Source organism: Cylas formicarius, unplaced genomic scaffold (genome assembly GCF_029955315.1).
Source record: "Cylas formicarius isolate icCylForm1 unplaced genomic scaffold, icCylForm1.1 PGA_scaffold_1__22_contigs__length_36826433, whole genome shotgun sequence".
Taxonomy (NCBI): domain Eukaryota; kingdom Metazoa; phylum Arthropoda; class Insecta; order Coleoptera; family Brentidae; genus Cylas; species Cylas formicarius.
Window position 1 is genome coordinate 25514878 of NW_026844264.1, and position 15268 is coordinate 25530145.

Here is a 15268-nt window from a genome sequence, read left to right on the forward strand (position 1 = left end):
CTTCAAAATATTTTTCTAAAGATTGTCCGATGTTACAGTACACAACATAAAATTGCAAACACAAACACCAGCTACTGAAAAAATATTTCCTATATTTTTCAAAACGCCACCTGGGCAAAACCTGGAACGAAACTGATTTTTTTTAGTTTAGCAAAGTTCGTGCCTACTATAGAAAAGTGGAACATATATATTTTTTCATTTTAGCTGCAGTAGTGCTTTGGTACTTCTGCAAATCAAGTAAATAAAATAATTACTGTCGTTGGCAACATAATCTCTTCGCAAATAATTGTTGCCGATATATTTCTCAGTGTATGTAACGTTTTAAAAAAAATTTATAGTTGAAATATTTCGGAAAAATTGACAAGAGGTATAAGTTAATTAACCTAATTTTTAAAAATACTGCAGCACATGTTTGCGGTTGTTGTTAATCAATTTAAGGTTTTCTTGCAAATGCCATATTGACTTGCGTATTTTAAGATTATGAGTAAAAAAGCTTACCTACTGAAGTAAACAGGGTTATGAAATAATTGTTACCTTTTTAGAAAAACATATCAGATTTTAAAACTTTTGTTGCAGGAACGTTCGGTTTCCCATAGTAAAAATATTGTTTAATATATTATTAAAAAAAGTTTCTCACGCTTACAAACAATATCTAAGCAAATAACAAGAAAAGGTTCAATATTACAATTCGCATTTGAGAAATATTACTTGTAATAATTACTATCAAAATGCAACCGTTACAGTTTCGCATCCGACGCAAGACTTTTAATCACAATTTTATCTTAATTGTTCGAAATATCATTCGTGTCTGAACTTTAAACAAAGCCAGCGCAATTCTCGGATTCTTGGTTCAGTATCATCACCGGCCTCCTTGTCGGCGACAACCAAACCATACATATCCCAAATATGTCACGAATATTATATATTCGTAACAAAGGTTTATTTATATTTTTAATGACAAATAAGCTTGTGTTTTCCTATCCGAAGTTTCTAAGGACTCCAAAGGGCTAAGTTTTGTTTAGTTTTAATATAATTATAGAGTTTTGGGTTTTACTTTAATATTTTCAAACTTTTTAAAAATAATATTTTCTCACATCACACCACCGGGTATAAAGGAATTTGATTTCATACCAGAAGCCATGTTCGATTTTCACTCGTAAAGTTTGGGCACCAAGAAAAATATGGCCAGGTCTATGATGTCCACTTACTACTTCTTTACAGTGCCAGTGTTTATTTTTTGAAAATCACTCTACAGTAATAAAATGGTAAAATAGCTAATTGTACACCCACCCAACGCGCGGAAAGTGTTTTCTTACTACAGTTTCGTTTCCCACGAATCCGAGCCACTTCGGACATTTCCAGGATATTACCGCACGGGTTTGCGAGCAATCGGTTGTTTTCGGAGATATTCCGCAGGGCTTGAATTTTACCGTTTGTGAATTCTGACTGTCATGTCACTGAATTCGCGTTGTTTTGCAAAAATGTATCGAAAAACTAACGGTTGCAAAAAGTAGCTTAACTTTTTAATTCAAATACCGTTTACCACCCTTGTAGCGCTATAGAACTTTTTAGGTAACTTATATTAAGTAAAACGCATGCGGATCATAATTCATAATTTTCTATGGATATACTTATTTCTTAAAAAATAGGTTACTAAAAGGCTTCTTAATTAATTACAATAATTTTATAATATGTTCACAATACATTTAAGATGATTTTCTCTTGGAGATTTTGAAAGTTTTCATGAATGACTTAAAACTTTCGGTACTTAACATTCTTCTTAATTTGTTCCTCCAAGTTGGTTTTACGTCTTTCTTCTCAACTTGGTCATTTGCCACTGCAGAGCAATTTGATTTGCGCCCAACCAAATATCCTACAATAAATAAAAAAAAATTAATTATGGAAATCAAACTACTTTTAACTGCGAAATTACTGTTTTATTTTATAATTGCTTACCCGAAATAATGGTAGTTTCATATACTCGTGTTGGAATCAATCCCCGAACAAAATTTTGGGTCGGGGGCTCCTGAAGTTCTTCGAACCATCTTCGATAAGACCCTTCATGAGGCTCAAATATCATTCGCCTCTCCAAAATTGGAGTAGATGTTCTTGGACACGCTTCAACTAAAGTCATTCTTATTTAATTTCGGAAAACTCACTGTTCGACATAAAAGCTCGTGGAATACTACCGTCCTCACCTTTAAAAGGGTATTACCTACCCCTTTTGAGGATTGTTAAAGTCGATATGATTGGTCGCTATTAATAGCTTTTCTTTATACCTCTTAACTGTAGACACAATTAAATTTATTGTTAGATAATTAGGGTTAAATTTGTTTACCGGTTTTAATATGTATTTATTGTTGTGACCCAGGTCTTTGATATTTATTGACTTAAACTTAAGACATAGTCGTATTAGAAATTATCAGATTTATTAGATTGCAGAAAACGAAACTTCAAAAATATACAATCCTATTTTGAGAATATTCAGTTTCCAGATGATATGCCTGTCGTTTCATTTCATTTCATTTAATTAATAATTTAATTCTATTAATAATTTTCTTCGATCATATAGCCATTTTCCATTTACCGCTGTTTCTTTCTTAACTTTTAAATTCTTGATACAATATCCGATAAATTATCGATGTTAAGATTCTGTACGTTCCGTAACACATTCGTTTCTCCCTAAATATAGCAGCGATAGATGTTAGGGATAGGTACAAAGCGGATTATCTATCGCATGTTTACCAAAGTTCAACAACAAAACGACAGATAAGACGGAAGGCACGCGAAATTTCCATTTATCTATTAAAACGCTACCAGGGGTTTAGCCGATCGAATCAATTATTTTTGCTTATTGACGAGCTAGCAATTTCGATCACGGTCTTCAGTATTCGTATAATTTTTTTTTCAGATGCGTGTTATATTACTTTATATTAGTGTCGGTAATAGCTTTCTCATTTCACACAAAAAAAGGAATATAAATTTATTTAAAAACGTGCGAGTGGCATAGACTAATTGAAATTATAATTTTTTTAACTGATTAATTTACTCAATTCATGTTTTTTTTTTATATAATTCGTATTTTCTATTTAACATAAGTGAACATGCGGTATTTTTTGCAATTCCTGAAATTTACATATATATTTCAAGCAGGTAAAACAATCCTTTATAGCCCTCTTTGTTAATATTTATTTACAGGAAAAGTTTTAAATTTTATATTGTAATTCAGGCTTATATAGAATTTAAAAATGATTATTAATAATATTTCATAAATCTGAAATAATCCGTAATAAAGTTAACATAGAGAGAGCAGGTCTCATAAGATTCATCAATACAATTTGATATTTGTGCTTAGTTCTTAACTAACAATGATCAAATTTAAATTAAATCTGTTTTCCATTTTTCATAAAAAAAAAACGAAAATAGAGACAATTGCGCGATAGGAGAAAGCTGCGATCCCACTACTGAATATTAGCCAAAATTGCTTAAAAGCATCCCAATTGCTTTCGAGCAGTTGGCTACAATAGGATTAAGAGTGCTGTAAATGCTGCAATAACCCCTTCATTATTCTGGATTATTAAAGGCACTATAAAAGATATACAAACGTGATGGTTTTCAAATCGAATTGTTTTTAACGATATGTTTGTTGTTTCTATTTAGAAGATACCTGATACTAGGGTTTTGTTTGTGCCTCTATCCCTACTTATTACCCGAATACAACCGTACGACCTTTAATTTGTGCGTAACCACGTTAACTATTTATTTAAAATTGTGGTATAGTTTGTTATCTCTTCATTAATTCATATGTTGCAGAATAAAAATTCTGGGAGTGAAATAATAACTGTCTAAATATTTTTTTGAAATTTCAGCGAAGCGACCACACCCTTGTAATGGTGTACTAGTGGTTGTTAGTTTTAAATTAATTCTGGCCGCTAGAATGCCGTATAAGGCAGGAATATGAATTTTGCACGTAACGCCGCTATATTAAAAATACAGGCCTCAAGAAATAATAAAACTAAAATAAACTGGAAAGCGTATGATTTTAGTAATTCTTGTTCCGTGTAGCAACAGCCTTGTCTAGTCAGCAGACGATAATTTATATAAATACAACCCCCTAATCGATATACCCAAACAGTGACACGGAAATTAAGTTCCGGCGGACGAAGACAACCTGTACGAAAAACCGCCGGGTTGGAGGGTCGTGGTTTGGCCCACGGACGGGTAATCAGTCAGCGATTGCCGATCTGCGGATTCAGTTTCCATTTGTGTTTTCCAATTTCGGAGCCACCACGGAAATCGTTTTCAGTGCGGTTTGTTTCCTCGGGCTAAGAAATTGCGGGCTAACGGTTGCTAATCCAGGGATAAAACTTGGTGGGTTTCATTAGCCGGCGACTTTCAGTCTCGTAGTTGGTAGGTTTTTAATTCTTTAAGTTTCCTAGACAATTAAACCTGGTTGCACGAGAAGTTTTACTATGTTCTAGCCTTTTATTTATAATCTATTATACATTTTATCTAAGCACAAACGAGTTGGTACTAGCTACTTAGGTACTCAACCAGAAGCTAAGTGTCTTTATTACAACTTTGAACTGCATCGGAAATATCTCATTTCTGCACAACCGTGTACCACTACAATTCCTACTAGTAGATTAATCATCACATTGTCACGTCTTTTGGTTTATTCAGAACAGAACAGTCAGGGGTGATAAATAGAAAATTAAATATTGAATTACTTGGTTTAGATACCATAGTTAAAATCATTTGTAATCGGAAAAACTTATAGTTTTTCGTATTTTCTTCTTTGTTGGTTTTGTTTTCGGCGCCAAAGGTCTAATTTTTAAAATGTGTGTAAATAGGTATGAAGAATTTAAGCAGATGAAGAGAATTATTAAGAACAACTAGAATCAGGAATAGGAGTCTTTATAAACATAATAAAATATATATATATTAGGAATATTATATAGTAGATTATTTCAAGAATGATGGTTGTTTTTAAATATTACGAATTACGGTTCTAGAATTACCCCTCAAGAGGATTTAGTTCTGCACACATATTGTTATTTCTAATCAATTACTTTTGACCGAAGTTTCAGATCTATAAAAAAATATAATTTTGTTCTATATTGTAAAAAACATAATGCTTAAATCTGGGCTACTTTTCCTATTTCTTCAAAAAATTGTCATTGAATAGATAAAACAGTGATTTTTTTAAGATCAAAGTTGAAGTTTGTCCACCTGATTGTAATACAGAGCGATTCAGTATTTATATTTTGTAGTAGTTGATGATTTGGGATTTGGAACTTTAAAAGGAAAACTCGCTTATGGTTAATAGCTAAATTTGCGGCTAAAACTTATATAATATGAGTACTGAGTACTAAGTAGATGTTTTGAATTGAAATACTTACCTCTAAATCAAGACATATTCCCATGTTATAAAGAAAAATGAAAAATATATACAAAAATAGAGTTTTATGCTTTGTTAAAATTTCACTACAAGAAACTGACTCACGGCTTATACATCAATATTACTTCTCCTTTTGAAAACTAAAAAATTCTTGTAATAATCAACGACCCAAAAATGGGTAATTAAATTAGTTACATGTCGTACAAAATTTTCGTTATGTCTAAATAAATTCGTTCAGTATTACGTTCTTGTCATGTTGACAGCCTTTTACTTGGCTTACTATAAATGAGAACCTGACGCGGGAGGCTTCGCTGTTTGCATTTCCATTACGGGTAACCAAATAAAAGAAAAACAGACGGAAGCCGCATTACCCAGCAGATTATGAAATGTCGTTTTGCCGAAATTTATTGCAACTATACGCGCACAAAAGGGCAGAGCCATTAACATCACGAAGGTTGTAACGGTTTATTGCGCAACTCATTGCTGGTGTTATTTATTCGCTAAACTGAACGCCCTCTATTTCCACTCTGATTTGTTTAATGAAGTTTTCATTATTTGTTTATGGATAGGCTTATTACTAACAACAAGCAGGTAATTTAAAATTAGTTACCAGTATTGTAATATTTTAAATTCGAGAATTATTGCACGATAATATTTCAGAGTCGGCGACTAAAACGTGAAACTATTTACTATATCTGTGTTTAACGTTTTCAAACAACTAATATTTGGGCATTAATGACTGTTACCCTGCACGCAATACTGACAATGTTGAAACGAAAAGCTCACAAATACTGGCGTCCTTAGTGACGGGAAGAACGGCTTAACCAGTATATAATAGTTTAGTTAATGCAGTGATCCATATGTACGAAATGTTGCATAATTAAGTAAAAATAAAGACAATAGAAAAATGAATGACAAAGTTTTTTAATAATAAAAAATACTACAGTTGTTAAAACATAGTTATCAAAATGTTGTCACACCTAAGCGTCTATTTCATAGCCATTTCCATTTAAATTGGCGAGATCTAGTTCCTAGTCCAATAACAATTATTAAGTGGCTTATATGTTTTCAGAGAAAAACCAAAAATAAAAACTCCTGTATCCACTACGGACAATGCTAAAAGGGTAAGCGCAGTGCAGATAAAAACCTTATTACTTAACGCTGCTGCTGCTGTTCAGTTTCAGTTTTAAATTAACGATTTTTTTAGTTTTCAGTATATTATTTAATACCCCATTGTGAAATGGGGTATTAAATTAAATGGGGTATTATTTGCACATTAAAAAGATGTTTCTACAAACTGGCCATTTTTTTTTATTAAAGCTACTTTTTTTATTTCCAATAAGCAAAGTAAGTACCACGAATTTTTCAAAACAAACAGTTTTCTTAATGTCTCATTAAAGCAGCTACGGTTAATCCATGATAATCACTCATAATATACACTTCCGTAAATATTTTTAGTATATTTAAAAAAAGAAGTACTACTACTACTACTACTACTACTACTATAATCCGTTATCTGATTTTAGTTGACATAACGCGATGAGCGAAAACAAAAGACAGAGATCCGAATCGTTGACGAAACTTGTGACTCAGAAAAAAGAATCCAAACTTTGGCACGAGGAAGCCAATAGTCACTTCAAGTCTGGAAACATCGCGAAATCGTTGGATTGTTATCATAAGGTACCCCGATATTTATAAATGAATAATTCCGGGATAACAATATATTCCGGGATATAATCCGTTCGTTTGTTGAACTCTGGACTCCTGCAGACGTTTCGCCTTTGCATTTTCAATGTTCGTGCTCCAGTGTTCGAAGTGTTTTAAAACACATCTTATTTTTTCATCCGTGAATTAATGCGTCAAAAAATAATTCGGTACTTATATATAGATATATTCGTCAACAATCTGACACGTCCAGACTTAAGGCATTATCTGAATTTCTGGAACAATTTAATATTTCTGAAGTCCCTGCATAGCCCTATAATAGTAATCACACAAGGATAGGGAATAATTGATTTTGACTTCTTTATTATAAGCAATAAAAATAATAGTTTTTACGAAATGTAATAAAATGTAAATTTGCAATGACAGGGATCATTAAAGCGGGTGGATGACTGAAAGATTATATAGTAAATTGCAATGATAAATTATATATTTCAGTTTTTATGACCTGCTGGCGTTTAATTGTTTCGAAATTACGGTCACACTAGTTTGAACACACTGTATGGTGGTGAATGAAAGTAATGCGACAGCGGCGTTACTACAGGTAGTTTATTAGATTCATAAATACAATTATAATTATACATTACAATGACTATAGAAACAACATAATTTTGAGATATTGGGATATTATCCTAAGATCAAATTGATACAAAATCTACTATTTCCAAGACCACTTTCATTTGTAAATTTTACTCATCACATTCTGAGTAGTCAGATAAACTATTATAGTCGTTGGAGTAGAAAGAAATAATAAAGGGCTCTACAATATTTTCTAGCAAGTTTTGAGCTTACCACATTTTTTCTGAATCTCATGTTCTTCTTCTTCATTTCAAACATTATTGTGTTCAAGGTAAGTATTTCTTTTTTTGAAGTAAAACGAGTTTGTTATTCTTCTAATGGTATCGTCATTTACTACAATCTCTTTTATTCTTGTATTTCTCTTTGGTGACCTGATGGGGCCGAGTTTTTCCTCGTACAGAAGTCGGTATATTGTTGATTGTCCAATTGTCCAATATTCCAACATATTAAACTGCGAATGTTCAGTTTGGTGACGGGGAGCTTTGAACACTTTCAGAACCTGCAACTGGAAATTCTTTGTAGAAAAGCTACTTTTAGTTAAATTTTCGATTAAATTATAAAGCATCGTACCCAGCAATAAAGGACATTGCCATAAATGTCGCGAAAAGCATTTAATTTATTTAAAAAAATTTTGGTGACTGTCTTCTAAAGGATTTTTTTTTCTCCCCAGGTCAAAATTCGATGTAAAAGTATTGTGATAAACGCAACATCTTGTCCCATTTAATATTAATTAATAAATAATGGTGCAGGATATTTAAACGACTTTTAAAGAAAGAGTTTTGTTTTAAAATAATTGCACTGCCAGTAATTGGCTTTTATTGGGTTTAAATTTTTGTGAGTAGAGAGAGACAAACAATTTTTTTATACTCCCCAGCACTAATTCAATTTTGAAAGTGTTGAAGAATATTGGGAGATGAAATTTACTACTCACGATGTACAAACTTTGCTGCTCGGTTTTTACGGCATGCAAAGCAAGAGTTCGCCGAAGGGGCAATAAATTTTCCAGGGAAAATAACAAACCTCACCAGTCGCGTAATATAAGCAACAGTAAAAATACTCTATTCATTTAACTTTGGAAATTGCTCTCGACGAAAACTTTTAAATTTACTCAATTTTCCCATAACTAAACTGCCTAACCCGGAAAGATAAGACCCCGAAATAAGGAATTTCGTTTTAAAGTTTTCCCCAGCAGATATGAAAATATTCGGGGGAGAAATGAACGTTTCAATCTCGCATTGCCAGTCAAGAACCACTGTAGAAAACGCGTTAAAGTTTCATGTTTGTGGACTGTGAACGACTCGGGTTTTGCTCAGTAAAAATTTTCGCCAACTCCCAGTTGTGTTCAGGTGAATCCTAATTAGACTTTGTTTCGTATTTTGATATTACTGGCTTCTTTCTGGAAGTTTCCTCTTTCACATTATCAGACTTCTCTTGCTCGTCTCAGCACATGTCTTTTTTGAGGATAAATAACATTTTTCCATGCGGAAAAATGAAAATGAAAATTTTATTTAAATATACCCGGTGGTTCAAAAGTTAGTAGGGGTTGACTTTGGATGGACACTGTACATATATTTTATTTATATTAGCGTAAAATTAGTTTATCATTCCAGAATAAGCAGTAAAAAACTCCTGAACCTTCGTTGTCTTTATTTCTTTTCTTACACAACCTTTCGAGCCTCTCACTATTCGTAAACGATCCAACCATTAATAAATTCGGACTGAGGTGGTTTTTACTTGATTAAAATCCATTTAACACAAATTAAATTAGAACAAAAAATGATCAGATTTTCAGTTTTCAACGCTTTATGACAGTTGTTTCGGCAACAAATACAAAGTATGACTATATTCCAACACATATAAAAAAACAGTTATATTGTTATAAATTTAAATTTAACAACGGAGACGCATTTAAATCCAATTGGTCATTAAGTAATAAATTCGAATATCTCATTTTGGTAATCTACATAGCTTCCAATAAATTCAGTTTGTTGCTTTTTGAATGATTATGTAAAATATCAAATTATCGTCAAAGTTGTGCATTTCTGAATTTAAATTAATGGCATATCTTACAATCTTGTTTCAATTATTTAAGTTTTGATTTTATTTAACTCTATCCGGAATAGTATTCGTTAGCAGTTATCCGGGTATCTGCAGAATGGTTACAGCATCTTCTGGTTATCTATGTCGCCTTAGGATAAACCTCTTTGCTCATTTCAACTCATATTTTCGGAAGCAATTAAATGTTTGAAAAGCTTTACATTTCCATTTAAAACAAATATGTCAAATATATGTATGTTAGACGATCGGTAAAAAAAGAAAGGGACAGATACTTTTAAACCAAACGAAACATATTGAGAAAAATTGAAAGCAACACTCAAATATCTCAAATATGAAAGAGCAAAATCCGCGTTCGAAACACAATTAAACTTCATACGAATGGGTTCACTCCTAAACCAACTTCGGCCGACACCAGCGTTTAAACATCGATCACACCTTTCGAGTTCCCATGACTACCAACACCTCTGGTGCGAAAAAATTGCGTAAACTCATTTATGTGCCTACGTTTTTACGTAAATGGTTCCATCTGATCTAAAAAATTAAAAAATGTGGTGATTGACTCTGAGTTTAACGGTGCAGCAATTCCGACGTTATAAAAAAAGGTAAGTATTTTTGGCAAACGTGAAGTAAAAAATCAATCATAACATGGGATTCATTTGGTCATTCCCTGTTTAAATACTCTTTGCACATGTAAAACATGTGAAAATTTATTTATTAAATTATTTTCTAATATCGATATTTTTAGAAAAAACCAAAAACATGGCAGATGACTCTAAACTCAAAGCGGAACGCCGTTTGAGCATAACGAGAGAGAGCGAACTGCTGCAGCGTTTTGTGCGAATAAATGTTAATGATGACGACGGAGAAAACAGCAAACAGGACAGGCAGATGAAGCAAATAGTTGAACAACAGGAAAAAGACAAAATACTGCAGCCCGACGAAAGCAAAAAGCAAAGACCACTCTCGTCGGATACCAGCAAGAAATTGTCAAAGGAACTTACTCAAGAAAACGAAAAGAAAAAGGGTAATTTAAAACATGGTAAAAACGGCAATAAAATGAATTTATTAGATAGATTTAATTTTTTTTTCTATAATTGAGAAATTAAATTTTCAAAATTTATTATATATCGTGACGAAAGGGAATTTTCCAAAAATCTTGAATAATTTTGGTATAAAAATATTATGTATTAAGATTTTAAGAATAATTAAAACAATTAATGCAATTTTAAATAAAATTTATTTGGCTGTTTGCAAGAATATTTCTAACATAGTTATTCAAGATTTTTGAAAAAAAAAAGTTTCTCGGCAATATAATGGACAATGTTGAATTTGATGATGATTACTACCATGAAAACCAGCTGGTGGTATCCACAGTCAATCCCAAGTAGCAAAAAATGTAAACATTAATAAGTTTCCGGTTAAAGATGTTTATCTATATTAGAAAAGAATCATCTTCGAAAATTTTGAAATTATTTTTCGATTTCTATAAAGTAAATAAAATAGAATCGTCGAAAAATGTACAAGGAAAGTAATCGCTGATTTTTAATGGCCGGTTTACAATAAGAATGAACCAGTTTTTGTTGTTATATAGAGCCAAAAATTTCGATACCGTTAAATCAAGTATAAATAATAGAGAAGAAGAGTTAACCGTTAGAGAAATAGCACTTCGAGGTTTCAACAGAAATAGAACTCGCGCAACAATATTTACTGTTTCATGATGAAGTTAAAAACTTTTGAAAAAATTCAGCGGGAATTTTCGGCAACCGAGAGATACGTTTAGTTGAATTTAATTTAAGGCAAGAAAAGGAGGCGCAGAGGTTTGAAGCACGAGGAGCTTTATTGTGACAAGGATAGAGCTGCAGCCGTAAACATGGGTTCGAAGGACATTAAACAGTCACTGCGGCTGAAAAGGAAGCAGGACAGATTTAGGAATTTGCAGATTCCGGAGGAAGCGGAGCCGGGCACTTTTCTCGCCCTGGGCAATTACGAAATGAGCAGAGGCGATTTACAAATCGCCATAGATTTCATGTCTAAGGTCAGGCCCCATTCCAGAGGGGTGAAGGGTCAAGTATATACAGGGTTAACTGGCGCTAATGTCACGCGGATTAATGTCCTAGTCAAAATAGAATTTAAAAAGTTTGAATTTTGTGAGACTGTTACTCATTTTACGAAAATGATTTTTTTCAGCACATTTTTAAATTTGTTAAAGTCCTATTTTAATATGTATTTTTATTATACCTTAAAACAGCTACCATAATTTTAATATTTCAAATAATTAAAAAGTGTTAGTTAACTTATAATCATTATTTTATATTCCAAATGAAAAAAGTTATCTACTAATACAGGGTGCCCAAAATTTCATTGTACTCAAATAAGACATTTTAGTGGCTATCTTTTGATTGTTTTAAATAGAATCCCATAGTTTTTGGTATTAGATAAAAATGCCCCTAAATGGAGAATGAAACTACAACAGAGTGTTTTTGAATGGTGTGTCAATATTTAAGGGGATAATTGTTGGATTCATCTTAAAAAAAAACTTTATATCAACCTAGTAAACGTCCTAAAAACTATATTTTTGTTATATAAGAAACGATTCTAAATATTGGGTAAATTGGGTACATGCATGAAGGGGCATTTTCAGGTACACAATACTTTTTTTTATTTCTTCCAGTGGCGGGGTCTGCGATTGTATCACACTAATATTTAAAAAAAAAATTAGTTGTGTTTTCGTCGAGTTAATTATATGAACGACGAAATGTCACCACCCTCCATTTCAAAAGTTAACGCTTTCTTGTCGGGCAGTTTTTTTCCTAACATTAGTTCAGCTTCAGATATGGCACACTACCTGTATAAAATGATATTTGTAAAAGTCGCTATAGCCACACGTGCTTATCGTAGGTTTTGTTTGCACACTTAAGCCGTCATTCGATTGCATGTTCCGACTTGTCTGATTAGCGGATATCGTGTCTATGTGGTACTTACAAATTTATTTTGCAAGCTCCTTGATATTATTATTAGTTATTAGTTAAACGGCTGATTTCAGATTGATGCCAAGAGAATTTGCTTCCGGATTTATCGATTTGTACATAGAAAATTGGTAGTGTCTGCAGTTGAAAAAGTCAAACATTGTGATAATGAAACATTACTCCACCTAGCTTTTAAAACGCCCGCTTATTGACAATTCAAGGACTTAAGATGATTTTTGTCTATGTCTGTGCCTGAAATGTCCCTTTTAAAAGATAGGCAAAGGAGTCCCCAAAAATTATTTTTTCTTCCTTCCGAAACAATCACTGTTCTTTGAGACATTGCGTTCTCGCGCATGAAAATTACTTAAAATTTTTGTGCTCCTAAACAAGAGTAACGTGGGAAATTAAAAATAATTTACAACAAAAAATTTCCACCTGTATAATACAAAAATTATATTATATATATTAAATATTACTTTTCCTTTTCAAAGAAACTCCTGGATTTCTGTTGCGTCGGGAAGAAACGTTTTACTGACGTTTAACGCTTATAGGGAGGTATTTTCCGAATTTTGATTAACCAGACTAACCCAAGTTTTTAAAATATTCTATTTAATCTAGAATTAGAAATTATATAACTTTATTTTGTGCGCCTATTTCTTAAACTGTTTCTCATATGAGTTTTCACATAATTTGGCCGTGAAATAATTGATAAAGAATACAAAAAATAGAAAAGGTTACTACAGCTAACAAAACTGAAATTTTATGTAGTCCTACACGTATGTGTTGAATTGAAACAATTTTGGTCCATAATTAAAAGGCACGTAAATGAACTCTCAACGTTCACTAGTATCATAGCTTTCGGATTTTGTAAATTCCATAAAGCATTGTCTAAGAGGTTTAATTACAACAAGAGCATAAGGCCTTTCATTCAATGAGATGTCTAATCATTTGAAGATTGGGCAAGTGTTTTGGATGGATAGGGATGATCTATATTTTAAGGAAACTTATTCCAAAAGGATGTTTTGAATATAATAAAAGCATATTAAGTGTTGTTGGTCTTCATATCATCGACCAATTAAGGTAAGGAGCTCACTTATCTTTGCTACTCTTTTTTCAAAGAGGTCAGATAAAAAACTGGACAGTTGATATAATAAGAACCACTTGGTGGCGATATTTTACATAATTTTGTTGATGTTTTCCTTCTATTGTTGCTAACGTGTCGCTGTAACGGTTTTCGGGGGACGTTGCAAAATTAAGCGAATTTTTTAAATAAAGTCACCTCATTCTCGTTAGGGTTCGTGTCTAACAAAAACGCTAATGACCCCGTGTCACTTTACAATGTAACCGGACTTTTATCTCAGTTAACATTTTTCCCTCCCAGTCTGCAAGAGAAACAGAACTCGAATTTGATGTAGCAAATGTCGATACCGGGAATTTTCAATATATTCGGCATTCCTTTCGCTCACGTTATCCCTTAATTTTTCCAGGCACTGGAACTCAACCCGACCGAGAAAAACTCGCTCGTCGCCAGAAGCAAATGTTACATCTTGTTAGGGAAGCCGGAAAACGCACTCAAAGACGCCGAAGCCGCTCTCAAAATAGATAAAGGTTTCATAAAAGCAATTTACCAAAAAGCGGAAGCTCTTTACTATCTCAGCGATTTCGAGCACAGTCTAGTGTATTTCCACAGGGGGTTGCACATCCGTCCTGATCACGAAGGCTTCAAATTGGGGGTGCACAAAGCTCAGAAAGCAATCGAAAACGCAATAGGATCTATAGGACGCAATCTTAGCTCTGCTAGAAGCACGAAATCCAAGGAATCCAGCAGCACTAAGCAGAGCCCCACGAGTAACGCGAAGTCTAGTCGCCGATCGACCCCATTCGCCACAGCCAACTCTGCCAAGCCCAGCAGGCTGCTAAGAGAGCTTGGTACTGACAAGGATTACCTGGATGGGTTATTACTAAACCCTAGTATTAAGTGTAGCTTTAAGGAGAATGACGATTCGATTCGGAACTGTATTCGTGAAACCGTCGAATATTTGAACGCTAGGCAGGAATTTTGGAGGCAGCAACTGCCACCTAATTTGAAGTAGGTTCCTTAAAATCATTCATGATCCGTAAAATATTGAAATATATGCAAGAAATTTCGCAAAAATTGATTTCGACCTATGTGTTTTTTATAAATATGAATTAAAATCATTGGATGATTGGATTAACGCGTAAGTGCAAGAAATTGGTTTTTCTTTCTATGATTTATTTTCTTTCATACTTGCATTTTCGTTTTATTCTTTTTATAGAAAAATACATAATTTTTTTGACTGATTTATTGCTTCAAAATCTATATTTTTTTATCCTATTATAACTAGTTCCAGTCTTTACAAAACGTGGAACTGTTGATAATTAAGTGACAATTAAGCGTTAAATAGTGGAAATAATAGTATGGAATATTGCCTATAGAATTATATATAACTAGTCATTCACATTTTAGAAGCTAATGGTCGTACCAAAAAATCCTTTCGAAAAAATCGTCAAGAGAAATTGT

The 15268-nt window shown here is 32.8% G+C and overlaps 1 protein-coding gene across 1 annotated transcript; it reads left to right on the forward strand.

The window, feature by feature from the left end:
* Positions 1-10264: 10264 nt before the first annotated feature.
* Positions 10265-15037, forward strand: LOC132696957 (outer dynein arm-docking complex subunit 4). Its single transcript, XM_060662139.1, has 4 exons — positions 10265-10362; positions 10506-10784; positions 11557-11795; positions 14214-15037. Exons 2-4 carry the CDS (start codon positions 10520-10522, stop codon positions 14817-14819), a joined length of 1110 nt encoding a protein of 369 aa, XP_060518122.1. The 5' UTR covers positions 10265-10362; positions 10506-10519; the 3' UTR covers positions 14820-15037.
* Positions 15038-15268: the final 231 nt, after the last annotated feature.